This window comes from Syngnathus acus, chromosome 2 (genome assembly GCF_901709675.1).
Source record: "Syngnathus acus chromosome 2, fSynAcu1.2, whole genome shotgun sequence".
Classification (NCBI taxonomy): Eukaryota; Metazoa; Chordata; class Actinopteri; order Syngnathiformes; family Syngnathidae; genus Syngnathus; species Syngnathus acus.
The window spans coordinates 4159887-4174663 of NC_051088.1; the positions used below are offsets into that span (position 1 = coordinate 4159887).

General features: G+C 41.5%; 2 protein-coding genes across 3 annotated transcripts in view; both read right to left on the reverse strand.

Annotated features, from left to right (window-relative positions):
• Positions 1 to 614: 614 nt before the first annotated feature.
• On the reverse strand, positions 615 to 12095 carry LOC119132762 (CTTNBP2 N-terminal-like protein). Of its 2 annotated transcripts, XM_037268241.1 has the most exons (6): positions 11991 to 12095; positions 11380 to 11517; positions 9909 to 10016; positions 4256 to 4507; positions 3523 to 3630; positions 615 to 2275 (listed from the first exon to the last, which is right to left on the reverse strand). In XM_037268241.1, exons 2-6 carry the CDS (start codon positions 11440 to 11442, stop codon positions 1034 to 1036), a joined length of 1773 nt encoding a protein of 590 aa, XP_037124136.1. In that variant the 5' UTR covers positions 11443 to 11517; positions 11991 to 12095; the 3' UTR covers positions 615 to 1033. The 2 variants fall into 2 exon arrangements, with proteins under 2 accessions (XP_037124136.1, XP_037124144.1); XM_037268249.1 differs by lacking the exon at positions 11380 to 11517 and having other exon boundaries at positions 11991 to 12072.
• Positions 12096 to 12681: 586 nt separating this feature from the next.
• Positions 12682 to 14777, reverse strand: part of LOC119132774 (cytochrome P450 3A40) — a 3435-nt gene continuing 1339 nt past the window's right edge. Inside the window, exons 7-13 of the mRNA XM_037268258.1 lie at positions 14720 to 14777; positions 14517 to 14644; positions 14316 to 14394; positions 13927 to 14087; positions 13625 to 13851; positions 13388 to 13550; positions 12682 to 13321 (exon numbers count right to left, since the gene is read on the reverse strand). The exon at positions 14720 to 14777 is cut by the window's right edge and continues 91 nt beyond it. Of these exons, the coding sequence (XP_037124153.1) occupies positions 13214 to 13321; positions 13388 to 13550; positions 13625 to 13851; positions 13927 to 14087; positions 14316 to 14394; positions 14517 to 14644; positions 14720 to 14777 (924 nt within the window). The 3' untranslated portion in view covers positions 12682 to 13213. The remainder of the gene's footprint in view (positions 13322 to 13387; positions 13551 to 13624; positions 13852 to 13926; positions 14088 to 14315; positions 14395 to 14516; positions 14645 to 14719) is intronic.

Genomic DNA, 14777 nt, shown 5'->3' on the forward strand with positions numbered 1-14777 from the left:
TGTAAAAAGACAAAACTGTTTTGTACACTGTCAGCGCAGAGTTGTAATTTATTTTGTATCATTGGCTAAAATCTTCTCCGATTCCCATATTCATTGTTACATTTGTAATCTTGAGTTGCGTGAGTGAGGCCTCTCAGAAGATAATATGCTCTTCTTGGTTGAAAAGCTATGTAAAGTCAATGTTGTAAACATACAAATGATTGAAAATCAAATCGGTTACAAAAACACAATACAGTTAATTTGACATATAATGGCTACAATAGTTGCAGGAATCAACATGCGTGACATCTCTTTACTATTTGGTTAACATCAAAGTTTCCCAGATTAACATTTTTCTAGTACTGCAGTTTAGTCTCGGTGTGCTTTAAGTGCAATCATTTATGTGACTGCGTTTGATTTACAGTGAAGTATTCTTTGAAAGAGCCTTTATATAAACAAAACAGTCTTTTTATGAATTGGTTGCAACCACTTACAACAAATTTGTGTTTCCTCATCTACAACTAAAACAGTGTTGCATCAAATGTATTTTTTTAATGTGTCTGTTTTCAGCATTCAGGGATAGTGCTGTGACACTTCTTAAGTCAATCTACAGATTCATTGCATCCCAATTTTTGTTTCACATTTTCACCCATCCCCCAAAGTTTTCTGAGAAATTTTGGGGGTTTGTAAAATATCTCCAGTTTGTTTTATGGAACCCAGAAAAACTTGGCCCCCCAAGGGAAAAAATCCTAGCACCGCCAGTGGTAGTGGCTCGCTATGGTGTGAGTAGGGAGTCCCTCCCGGTAGAATGTGTTGCTGCCGTAGTCATCTATAGTCATCTTTTATCATCGTCATCAGAATTTATACGACACTAATCACAGAAGCTTCTTTAATGTTGTGCCATCCATTCGAAACATGCCAAAACTAGCTTATATTCTCTGGCTCCATGCTCTGTGCAGTCCTCCAAAGAGGAAGCTGTGCAAAATTCTGATGGATTAACATGACCCAGGTTGTGTGGCAAGTAGAAACTGTGTGCTTCAGTATGATGTGGATGTTAACTAGAAGACGATAAAACCAGGTCAGGTTCTGTTGCTCCTTCCTGTCCGCTGCCGCAGTTCCCCGAAAGCTCGGGGAACAGGCTGGCTCGGGCAGAATGACTCGGAGAGCCAGGAGTCGGACTCATGCCGGGCCTCTTGGGAGGAATCGGAGGAGGATGAGTCCTCTCCGATCGGGGTGTGAGAGGGGAACGGATACCCGGAGATAGCGGCCCAGAAGGTGACCTCCCCCCGGGAGGTGATGCAGCTACATTACGGTAGTCTGTACCAAACGGAGAGCTGCTCAACGGTACCATCTTGACACCGGCCTGTTGGCTTGTGAACCGGGACAGCACCTGTGTGACTGTATTGCGGGCCAGCTGCTTGGCTGCACTGTGTTCTGGTGGGGGAGGGTTGGAGGAGGTGGTGGGTGAGAGGTCCCTGGGGGAAAGAGGCCCACCGTGCTGCTCCAGCTCCGCCTGCGTTTGAAACTTATGTCTGGCAGCTTGGAATCGCTGATTGACTCCAGCCTGGTAGGAGGACTGATGGAAAATGGGGCTGTTGAAATGTTTGGCCAAAACTGGCGAGGAAACAGGAGAAGAGGAGAGAGAAGAGGAGGCGGTGCTGGAGGGAGAGTAAGGTACTGTCTGAGGATGCGGAGGAGAAAGTAAGCTTGCTCCTGCTCCATTTTCCAGCACCAATGTATTTTCTGTTCCTCTCCCATCGTGATGCCCATTGAGTTTTAACACCGAGGACGTTTTCACAGGGACAATTAGTTTCCCATCAGGCTCAGTCTGAACGGAGGTAGACACGACTATCATCTTCGATGGTGACGTCAACGCCTCCTTCGGCCCCATTTTGGGCTCGCTGGTTTCATCCAATCTTCTTTTCAACTGCTCAAGTTGTCTCCTCAGGTCTTTACTCCTTTCCTCTTCCTCCATGAGCTTGACTTTCAGTTGCTCACGTTCTGTGGTAAAATCAGCAAGCTTTCTACTAGACTGAACCTCAAGCTCCGCTGCTCTACTCTTTTCCTCATCGAGGAGCATCTGTAGCTTTTCCACTGCATCTGTCTCCTCTTTGAGCAGAGTACGGAGCTCTGAGACCTTCTGTGCCTCCTCCTGTGCTCGGCTACTGGCTTTCTGGAGCTCCAGGCTGAGAGTGGATGAAAGCTGCTCCTGCTGGCTCAATGACTCCTCCGCCTGGCTCACAGCCTCATCCTGTTCTCTCTCCAGTCGCCGCACTGCTGCACGCTCAATTTCAAGCTGGAAAGATAAGAGCATTGGTTAGTAAAGCAGGTTAGCTTATGACCACAAGGAGGCAGCATAACCCTGTCTTGTTGAATTGCAGCATTAGCTAGTACTTGTCGCTACGATCAATATATATAATTATAAAGATAGCATAATAGGAATTAAGATTTAAGGTTAATGGTCATTTTGGTTTTAAACCATGGGCATACCATTGTAAATTCTATTTCATTTCATGTATTTTTTTTTATTTTCAAAACTATTCTATCTTGGTGCTTTACATATTTAAATAATAATAATAATAGGGATCCTATAGTGTCAAAAACTGAGATTGGACTCCACCAAATTTTTTTTAAAAAGAGCTGTCAGACCTAATTCAACAATATTTGTGTTCTATGGTGTCTTTTATGGTAATTAGGTTTTTATGATTGTATATTATACAGTCTGTATCTCTTGAGATTCAGCTTTGCTAGACTTTCAACTGTGTATCCTAATTTCTTCAACAAAGGTTTTTCCAAAAACATTTATGCTTGCACATACAAAAATCTCATTTACGATCAGTGGCTGGCACTTGTGGGAATCATTATTTCCACTTATAAGTGGGAATATTTTGTGGTGACATGCCATAAAACATAAATTCTAAAAGAAACTCAAGCTTTTAAAACAAATCTATTGAGGTGTAGTACATCATTAATTTCTATCACTGTACTTAGAAATAATTAGGCTCGCTATCTTGCTTCAACAGCTTGGTGGAGGTATAAAATGAACTATAATGACTCCATCAGGAAAAGCTGCGGAAAACTGTCTTACGTAAGGCCCTAATGTAGAGTCTGACGCTGCACTCCAGCATGTGTGCTCGAGTTGACCAGACATGTAGCTCCATTAGCTCACGTTTCCTGAGGCCATAAACCCCTGTGCAGGACAATCAAACAATGGCCTCTTCCTCATCTGTTTCCTCTCCGCCAGCCATGTGCGTGTGCATAATGGTGCCTGTGTATGTCCATGAACTTTAAAAGCCCTGCCCACCCCACTGAGGTAAACAATGGCGCCCCGGTGATGTTTTCCTGCGACCTCCCCGGTTTTTACAGTAAATCACGGCTTTTAGTCCGGAAAAAAAAAACAGAGCGGCAAAAAAAGGAGGAAGAAGAAAAATAAATAGCAACACGATCTTCTCGGCTCTCGTCTGTCATGTTTCGGCAAGTTCGATACTTTTGGCGCCTTTAACACAAGCACATCCACAGCAAAAGTATCATGCGGGTCAGCACCTGTTGCAACAGTTCATTTCTTTCTGTTTGCAGTATCAAGGAGAAATTGTCACTCTGTGAAGATTCATGGGCAGGACGCAGTTTTTCTTCTGCTAGATCGGCTATCATCTGTCAAACACAGAAATATAAGACTGATGAATCAACCTGCTTTTATACAAGGTAAGAATAAGGAAAACTGACAAAATGATTTTACTCATAAGGAATTTTTGGAATGGGGGAGTACCATGTATGTATGCATATATATTAGGCATATATGTTCATTAAGAGGCAATTTCTGTAAGTATATGTAGAGAAATAGAAAAAATATAGAAAATTGCAGCGGCACAGAGCTGAGGTGCAGTGTTCGATTCTGGCCTTTGCCTGTTGAGTTTGCATGTTCTCCCCGTGCCTGCGTGGGTATGCCGGTTTCCATCCCACATTTCAAGAACACGTAACGTAGCCCGAGTGACCACTTCAAATTGCCCGTAGGTGTGATTGTGAGTGTGAATGGTTGATGTGTGCCCTGCTATTGGCTGGCAACCACTCCAGGGTGCAACCCGCCTACTGTCTGAAGTCTCTAACTCTGAGTGTGGTCACAGAGAGACACCTGGAGCTCAAATACATATTTACTCTCACAATCGGGCTATTGTACGAGCCTCAACGTGACACTTCCTGCTGTTTGGAATCATCACACATGCAAATTGTACCTGGGTGTGTGTTTTACAACCTGATAAAACGTGTGGCAATTAATTACCCTTCTGTGTCTGCTCTCAGTGGCGGCCAACTGTCTCATCATCCTTTCCTGCATCCTCTTGCAATGGGCCATGACCAGTTTGAGAACAGCCAAAGGGTTTGGGCCCACTCCTTGCCCCTGCAGGCTTGCATGAGTCTGGGCCAATGTGCTTTCGTTCTCTGCTGCTTTGCTGTCCCGTTGTAAGGCCAGGAATGGATCGCTGAGGTCATACTGGCCATAACGCTCTTGGATGAAAGCATCTTTGTGTTGAGCCTGAAGGACACAAACAAATCAATCGTATGACATTTTATAACTGACACTGACTGATACACTGACAGTGACAGTTACAGTACTCAATGCAGGTCAGTCAGTCACTTTTCATACTTCAGGATAGAGTTGCATGATATTTAGGAAAATTAACTATACAAATTAAATAAATAAATAAATTAATTAATATGGGTTTGGAGTGTTAATTGTATATCAATACTATTGCAAGATTTAAGATGTAAAACTGACATTTTTATTACTTGAAGGAAATGAAAGAAATACATTTTTAATGTATGTGTGCGTGTGTGTGTGCGCATGTGCGTGCACGTCTGTCTGTCTATGTGTAGAACATGTTATTGTAAGTGTGAGCACAAGCAGATGGTCTTCCTCCACAACCAAAACACAAAGGGGTGAGATTGTACACCCCCTTCCAAAAGCAGATGTTAATTCCTCCCCAGAGACGCAGAGGTGAATGACCAGGCCATGAAATCAAACGGATGAGGAAGATTATCAAAATATTTCAGAATTAAAGTTGACACATGCTGTATTCTGCATGAGTCAAGGTTATCGAAATGTCAAGAAATGAAGCATGACGGTGCATTATAAAAAAAACAACACATTAACTCTTAAGCAGATACAATCAAGCTATTGTCATACGTCGCCCCAGGCTGTCCTTAAAGGACCCCGTCCTCCTCCTTCCCAAACGTAATGCAACAAATACTTCCGCCAATTTATCATCATTTCTCAGAAATGTTGCACGCTGGCAGTCTCATTTTTTTCTTCCGCTTGCTCATAGACGACTACAATATAAACAGACACTTGTGCACCCTCGGGGCAACAGTAAAGACGTTGAATTTGAATCTCTGTCTCTGGCTAAACAAAGAATGTAACCCTCAGAGAAGAGATTAGAGGACTCGCACAAAGACACAGTCTCAATGCCTTCGGTCCCAGCCATTGTCTGCATGCCTGACCCACTCGGCTTCGTTGTGAGAGTTGGTGCACGCTGTCTTTTTCACTTGCGTCTGTATTTCTTTTTTTTACCTGTGAGCAAGTTGTTCTAGACTGAATTGAGTAAAACTGCAGTGCTTATTTTCCCAAGATGACCATTGAGCTAGTGCAGGGGTGTCAAACTCATTTTTTTCCGCGGGCCACATTGTAGTCATAGCTTCTTTCGGAGGGCCATTATGACTGTCAACCCAAATGAATGTATGAGCACCTCATATTATATACAGTAAAAGCTACAAAACAAACTGACAAATAACTTATTTTCAAATCAGACGAGTAAAAACTGGTCAAATATTTTTAAACAAATATATTATTAAAAGTGAAGACAATTTGCAATTCTAGTAATGACACACGAATTTGATGCACAATTTGTCTTCGCGGGCCACATAAAATTATGTGCGGGCCAGATCTGGCCCCCGGGCCTTGAGTTTGACACCTGTGAGCTAGTGTGTGGTGCCTTTTTCATTTATTTACAAGATAGTCGTCTTCATAATAACAGGGTGTGCTTACTTTTATGAGAATGTCGCAAGACTCACTTCTCTGCAGCCACTGACGACAAATTTCTTCACAATCAAACCGGATAAAGGAACTGATCGAACAATAATTATGCACTTGGAATTTTTCTCCTGGCAATGAAAACAACTCGTGCCTGGAATAGTTTTGCGACCAGAATAGGCATGCTACACATTCTTTTTTTTCTTTTCATCAACGTGTCACATCAGGCGACTAATGTGACATGTGACTGACAACCTGACCTACACCTGCAGGGATCTGTTGTCAGTCGGTTAGCTATCGCCGAAAGGCACAATCACAGCCTTGTGTGAGAAGACAAGAGCCACGGAGTCTTGTTTCCTCAGTGGAACCGTGTAAAGACTGTCAAACAATGAAATCTGCCGCTGGTGTGGTCATTAAGGAGGCCAATGGTACTGTGAGAGAGCATTTCTCCTGTTACGCACAAACAGTCAAGCCTTTCATTTCGCTCTTGAACAAATACCGTGGAAGGCATTTAACTAATAAATGAGCATGAATGGATAAGAGCGCACCTGTGTTTTTCCTCCAGTTTCCTCATTAATTTGTTGACGACCATGGTCGAGCTGTTGACCGCTGTCTCACATCTTTTGACTTTGCTCCCAGCAAATTCCAGAGAGGGCTACTGGACGATTTACTGCCGTTTCCACAAGCTACACCCTTGTAGTGCAGACTAAAATTTTGTTAGCTGGCTCCCGTCTACTGTTTTTTAGACACTGGTTGTCTATTTACTTCCACATACACTTCAAGTCAATGTATTTTCAGCACTACCATTTTCTGAAAAGGTTTGTGTAGTAGCTTTCAGAGTAAAATGGAGACATCTTACTTAAACTGTAAATGGTTATGCGCTCAAATAAATAAAACATGAGGGGGTTTACAGACCTTAGACCACAGGTGTCAAACTCAAGGCCCAGGGGCCAGATACGGCCCGCCACATCATTTTATGTGGCCCGCGAAGACAAATTGTGCATCAAATTTGTGTCAGTACTAGAATTGCAAATTGTCTTCACTTCAATATCTTTTTTTTTAAATATTTGACCAGTTTTTGCTCGTCTGATTTGAAAATGAGTTATTTGTCAGTTTGTTTTGTAGCTTTTACTGTATATAATATGAGGTGCTCATACATTTATTTGGGTTGACATTCATAATGGCCCTCCGAAAGAAGCAATGACTACAGTGCGGCCCGCGAAAAAAATGAGTTTGACACCCCTGCGGCTTAGACCATCTGTGTCAAACTAATTTTTTTCGCAGGCCACATCATAGTCATAGTTTCCTTCGGAGGGCCATTATGACTGTCAACTCAAATAAATGTATGAACGTCTCATATTATATACAGTATAGGCTACACAACAAATTGATGAATAACTAGTTTTGAAATCAGTGACTAGTAAGAACTGTTCAAATTTTTTTAAAACATCTCTATTTTTTAAAAGTAAAGACAATATGCAATTTAAGTATTGACACAAAGGCGATGCAAAATGTGTCTTCGCGAGCCAAATATAATTGCACTGCGGGCCACATTTGGCCTGCAGGCCAGAGTTTGACACACATGCCTCAGACTAATAAAATAACCTCACCATCTTAAGGGGCATACAAGGAGACTGCCACTGACTAATGTTTAACTGACTTGGACATTAGTTGGTTATTGATGAGGAAGTAAGCCAACAGACTTTGCTATGAGAACATTATTATGAGTAGATTTGAGTAAATTTGGTAAAGCTGTTGCTTTCTTTTCCTCAGATGAACCATATACAAAACATAAAGTTTTCTTGTCAACCGGTTAAACACAATCATAAATAGTGGCGCCTTGTGGCACAAGTTACTGACTTGATAAACAAATGGGCTTTTTTTATTTTTGTTTTTAAATCTGAAACAGGCGTGCATTTAGACATGCACAAAAATTTACGACATCCGGCCAATATCAAGTCAGATTTATCTAATTCCTTGCAAGTTGGACGTCCACAATAAAAGAATTGTCTACACTTGGAAAACCACATCATCATGTGATGACAAAGCAAAAAATAACAAAAGGATATGACAGGAAAAACGCTGTGGGAATGTGGCTGCAGCATTCTAATCACACATAGTGTATAAGGTCTTGAGAACCTTGAAAATCCATTGTATTAGACCCAAGAGAACTTTTAGCTCTCTTATTTAGGATACAGAAATTGTAGAAATGTTCAGCACAGACAGAAAAGTAGCACCACTCCCAGTTTCATGTCTTAAACGGGCATTCCTTTAAGGTACAAGGCCTCAGAGCCATTCATGCCTGACAGACAGACAGATATTTGCTCTTTCCCTATTAGATAAAGACAAGTCAAAAGCTAGGCCACTCCCACTGGAATATGACCTGTTTGTGGTGTCATGTTCTCAGGAATTTTCCCTCTAGTGCAATTGCTTGTCCAAGTCCTCTGTTAGGGAATCTTTAAAGCTGCAATGTGTAGTATAATTAAACGAGAAAGGTCATAGGTTAATATGAGACTGTCAAACGATGCCTTTGAGTTTTAATGGATTTTACAAAAGTTGGAATGTGAGCAAGACACCAGTGATTATTGTTTGACCCTCTAATATACAACCAAGGTGGTGGCCCCGAATGAAACCATCAGTGAAATATGAATAGACATTTTTTTTGTAGCACCGCTGCTTGTCAGAGCAGCCGTCCTGTATTTGTTGGACAGTCCACAGAGGAAAGGACGAAAGGCAGTGATTTTGGAAGACCACAGAGACAACACCCAACCTCGAAACAACCCACTGGAGACCACATGAGTGTGTGTGTGTGTGTGTGTGTGTGTGTGTGTGTGTGTGTGTGTGTGTGTGTGTGTGTGTGTGTGTGTGTGTGTGTGTGTGTGTGCGTGTGATTGGGCAGATGGGACAAGGGCCGTGGTTAATTAAGAGCTGCCTTGAATATTGCTGTGTAACATGATTGTGGTGTGGGACGCTAAAAGGAAGACAGCAAAGCCTGAAATACAAAGAAGGACACACAATGATGCGACAATCCACTTGTCCAAAACCTGATTGCTGCGGGCTTGTTTTGTGCCATACATGCATCCAATCTGGACTATGACACAAATAGCCAAGAAGACAATTGCGCTAGCTTCGTTTGTTGCTTATAAGCCCGGTTACATCGGCGTGCTTTCAAGGCATTCAGCGACATTTAATGGGCTCCATTCAAGCATGGAGAAGCTGCTGTGCTCAGACTGTGAGAAGCAATTGTGGGAGAACTAAATGGGAGCTTCCTCAAACACTGCAAAGCAATGGAGCAGTGGTCACCGCATCCATGTAATATTCGATTTTCATAATCATATCGAACGTTTTGCAAATAAATGTCCACCCTGTCATTGTCCACTCTGTCGGCAAGCTCACATACTGTATTTTACCGTTTACACTGTCTGCTTGCATGTATAAAATGTGTATTTCTAACAGCACAGCATCCACTTCTACCATAAGTTCAGTAAAAAATCTCAATGTTCGTGTTTTTAAAGAAGGAAGCCTTATGATGATATTTGACTTCTTTGTGATACATTGCCTGTACGAACATTTATGTGCATTTCCCAGAACTGCGGTCCTCGCGTCAAAACCAATTTTCCATATCATGCCACGTTATTTTCCCAGTCGACAAATTGAGAACAAATCACTCGCTCCCCTCACTGAGCTAACAGCAAAAATGTTGACATTGGTGGAACCAAAATCCCACACCATTGTCTGTACTCATGCTGCTTCCTTCTTTTCCTGTTTATACATCCCCTCTCAGTTCAGTGACATTCTTTTTGCAAGCGTAATGCTGAGACAGGTTAATTTCAGTCGTAAATAGATAACCCGTATTCACTGGCAGTGTCTCGAGGGAGTCGGGTGTTGTCTACTTGGGTCTACTTACCCTAAAGGCATGAATGACCACCTCCTGGGCCTCGAGCTCTCCCTCCAAAATACTGAGGAGTGTCAACAGCTCCGCTCTACTCAGAGCTTCCACATTCATCTTCCCGTCCTAAAGAAAGAAGGAAGAAAGGCACAGGGAGTGAGAAACAAGCAGCTAGGCCTTTTTGAACTGTTGTTTTTGAATCATTTTTGTCTGCCAAGTATTACAACACATAAGGAATTTGTCTCTGGTAATTGGAGTCACTCGAGTATTACAGCAAACAAGCCACTAAAACAAAATATACTGCTATGGCTACTCTTGTGGAAAAAAAAACTTGAGTAGATTTCAAGAAGGAGGTTTGCAATTCGATAAATAATTATTGTAATAATGGACAGGCTGCTTAGATTGGAGCTCATGCAACGTGTCAGGCATTCTGGGAACTTAAGGGCATGTTGAGTGGTTCAATGTAAGATTCGCCGCACATTGTTGCCTTGACATTAGAATGCGCCACTGATGTCATTTGTCTTTGTAACTACAAGCCACCCTTAGAACGGTTTCATCCACATCCCTCTCATTGTAATTACGTAGCAACACACGAGTAAGAGTCTGTCATTTGCTACAATGCGCAACTGGCAAAAAAGCACATCAAAGGAATTGAAAAATTAAAATCATAATTACAGGTATGGATGGATGGATGGATGGATGGATGGATGGATGGATGGATGGATGGATGGATGGATGGATGGAGGGATGGATGGAGGGATGGATGGAGGGAGGGAGGGAGGGAGGGAGCGAGGGAGGGATGATGGAGGGAGGGATGGATGGACCGACAAATGGAATTTTTCTTCTCACTTGTTGTTCTGATTTATGATTGATATGATTCATCCTCATATGTTCCCATTAGATTTTGATTCTGAATTTAGAAATAATCAAAACATTTTTGAGAATCACGTTAATGACACATACATCAATTTGATCAAATTATAATTCTACTTTGATGCTGTATTTGGCATTAAAAAAGTCATTTAAAAACTTCAGACTGTTACAATTTTATGAATTTGCATAAAATTACAAATGATTACGTTGTAATTAATGTTGCAACGAGAAGAAATTCTGGATCTCAATTTAGAAATAATACTCGCGTTTATTGCAGCTGCTTCACTTTCCACACTTGATTTCACAGTGTCTCACTAATGTTTATGCTTCAAAGTGTCTCCTCGCTGTCTGGAGAGTCTGTAAAGTGAGTACACTTGAGTGTTGTCTCTCAAATTCCTCGGTTTATCCTGTGGCTCAACTGACTGAAATGCCAAGTCAAACTATTTGCAGCAAGATTTTTGAAGGTTTTTGCGTGAAGAATCGCTCAGGTATTTTACACAATTGTAACATAAACTTGTTCCAGGCCCCTCATGGCCAACAGTATTAACCACTTGTTACTTTCTTGCTGTTTATTTGGGGAGGCTCTCGTCAACGTGGACCACTTTTGCCTTGTTACCTGATCCTTGTAGCTCAACTTCAATGAAGAACCATTCCAACATTCCAGGGATGCCCGCACCATAGGAGTCAACACTCAAGAGCAAATTGGAATCCCACTCCAAAGCTTGCAAGGATTCAAGAATCAGCTCTGATAAATCTGCAAAAGATGTCCCATATGCTTGTAGCATTTTTTTCCATCGTTAGAGCAGACATCATGGAAGGCAAGACGACATCCTTTCCAGGGTGCGTTCAGAGCAATAAATGATTATTACGGTTACTCAGGAGCAGCAAATGATTCGCTACTAGCACTTGCCTCACAGGGGCAACTGCAATTCTTTTTCATGGACGCACCATTCACTTTAATATATGAAACTCATCAGGAAAATAAAATTAGAGCGAACAATGATTACAAGATCATTCATATCTCCTTGCTGCTTATTCCATAAACATGAAAAACAACTGTTCGGAATTGCAGTTTTTATTAAGACAAATACCGAGTAGTTGCACTCCAACCATCAATAAAATTCACTCAGCGCAGGTCAGATAACCCACCTTCCTTGTTCAAGGAAATTAGTCATAAGAAATGGCAAACATTAAAAAAAAAAAAAACCACATCAATGTTATTCATACCTTCATAAACCCTCGTCTCCCACGCGTCAATATTCCACAAACCCAGAAATTGTTGCTGCTGAAACGTTTGGCTCGGAGCAGTCCGCTGTCAAAAGGCGCTCCTACTCCAAAACCAAACAACACACGGGCAACGACTCAACGCTCGCAGCCAATAGCAGCCATGCTTTTTCATACTCTGGCCAATGGCGGTCACGCTCTTCGTTAAGGGGGCGGGATTAAGGCGTACCCGTTTTAGTGGGATAAAGCTCTTTGTTTCGCACCATGAGTGAGTCTGGCACCCACCCAGTGTTTACATCCATTTCAATGGTTTATCGGACTATACATCGTTCGACACAAATACACAACTTGAATAAAAATGATGCACGTAATAATCGCGATAATTCCTCAAGTATCCACAGACACTATTTAACTTTCAATTAATGAAATTATCGATTCAACAAGAAATAGATTTTTACAAGAAAAGAAGAACAAAATATGAAGCCCACCTGCTAAATCGGCGGTTTACATTTGCGCTAATTTTGGCATTTGGCTAAATTACGTCAATTACAACATCATTTTCACATGAATTAATACCTCAGTGATGGTTTCAATCGAAACGGATGGTGTTTGTAGTAGATTCCATCATGCAGTTATGCTTAGTGTTGTAACATTAGTACTTAGGGACATTATATTTCATATAAATCCAACTCCAACAATTTCGTGGAGTTTATTAAGTTGGAAGTGACAAAAGCTTTATGAATACTGACTCAGATCATAAGCCTTAATTGTTCCTCAAGTACTCGAACAATCGTTTTGAAAATGTGGCACAAGGTCTCCCTCTAAAGGCAGAATGATGGTACAGTGGTTTAGACTTTTATATCCAAAGAATTGGATATATTTTTACAAGTACAAAACAGTTGTACGTATTCATTTAGAACAGTTTGGTTACAATTCTTTTTTAAATTTATTTAACTTGTGTAAAATTATTTTTAATTGCAATTTCATTTTTATATACATAATTTTTAAAATATCCTATTATAAAATAAATGTGATCGTAACAAAAAATACTCGTGAGCCATTGCAATACAGACAATTTCGTGAATTACTTTAAAATTAAAAATAAAAACTCCCTGTGTGGAGTTTGCCCGCTGGGATATGTGAGAGAGAGAGAGAGAGAGAGAGAGAGAGAGAGAGAGAGAGAGAGAGAGAGAGAGAGAGAGAGAGAGAGAGAGAGAGAGAGAGAATCAGATTTCTCTTGCAGTACAATCCGCTCTGGCCGCTCTTGGCACAAGTTTCACTTTGATAGGATTCTTGGGTGATGTAAATCCATCTATTGACAACTCCATCGGAATCTAAGAGAATTTAAAAAAAATCAAAAACCCATTACAGCTTCAAAACGACTGAAATTGTTGACTCACGTCTGTTTCCTTGCAGGGGACAAAGCTGAAGTGCTGCAAGATCTCCACCAAGGCCAACTTCATCATCAGGAGAGCAAATCGCATTCCAATGCAATTCCTTGGCCCTGCTCCAAATGGCAAGAAGGCGTACGGATCTATACTGTCTTTGTTCTCTTTGCTAAACCTAAAACAAAGAACATAACAAATACCCATCCAGGCCAATTGCCAATTGCCCTCCCTTGCCCTTCATTCTCGTACCTTTCAGGTTTGAAAGCCTCCGGTTCAGGCCACAAAGAAGGGTCACGGTGTAGAGCGTAAACGGGTACCATGATAACGGTTTCCTTCGGAATTGTCACACCGTTGACTTCCACGGACGCCTTCGCTACCCTTTCCAATCGATTCGCGATAGGGTACAGCCTCGATGACTCGTTCATCACCATATCCAGGTATTCCATCTGCATCAGGTCCTCGTAGCGCGGTCGAACCTGCATCGATGTCACGTGCAGTTGTGGGACACAAAACTGGCTGATGACAAACGACAGACAAGTTTGAAAAGTGACCTTGTCTGGAAATGTTTCATCAATCTCCTCTTGTAAGGCCTTCTGGATGTGGGGGTGAGTTGCTAGGTTGTAAGCTAGGAAACACAGTGAGCTGCTGCTTGTTTCATAACCGGCAAAAATGAAGATCATGGCCTGAGAGAGGATTTCATGATCAGTCAGACCTGCGACACAAATGGAAGATGATCAAATAACGAGATGGAAATAAGATGTCCTATTGGAGGCTCCTGTGGGTCTTTAGCTTGTTTTGGTTACTTATAGAATGTTCTAAAAATGCCTTACGACAATATTTAGGAGTGCGCAAGAAATTTTAGAAGACCGAGGATCGATAGTTGGAGATGACTGTTTCAATGTATGTGCTGTATATCTCTCTCGTAACTTTTTGCACCTACCTTTTTGGTTGTTAGCATTTTCTTTGCTGGATCCTGAACTCTGAGAGTCCACCATAAGCTGCATAAAATCTACTCGGTTCTGTCAGGAAAGAAGACAAAACAAGCATTTTTCTTTGGTTAATTTGTTTTAGGGCAAGAATGTGAGTCCTAAATATGGTATAAAGTAAATATAAAATGACCGTGTCTTGACTAAATTATTACTTTGTCACTTTTTTTGTTCCGATCAGCTTTGATGGTCTGTAGGAAATTATAGAAGAAAGTCAACACGTCGGCGGGGAAGAAAGTCACGTCCATCTTCTCCAACAGTGGCCGCAGGAACGGAAAGAGAACTGGTCAGAATGGAAAGAATTGCGAATAAAAATAACGACCCACGAGGATGGCAGAGAGAAACACTTCGAACTTACCAATGAGCACAAGCATAGGATTCAAGAAGTCAAACTTGGTCATTTTCTTAATGTTGGC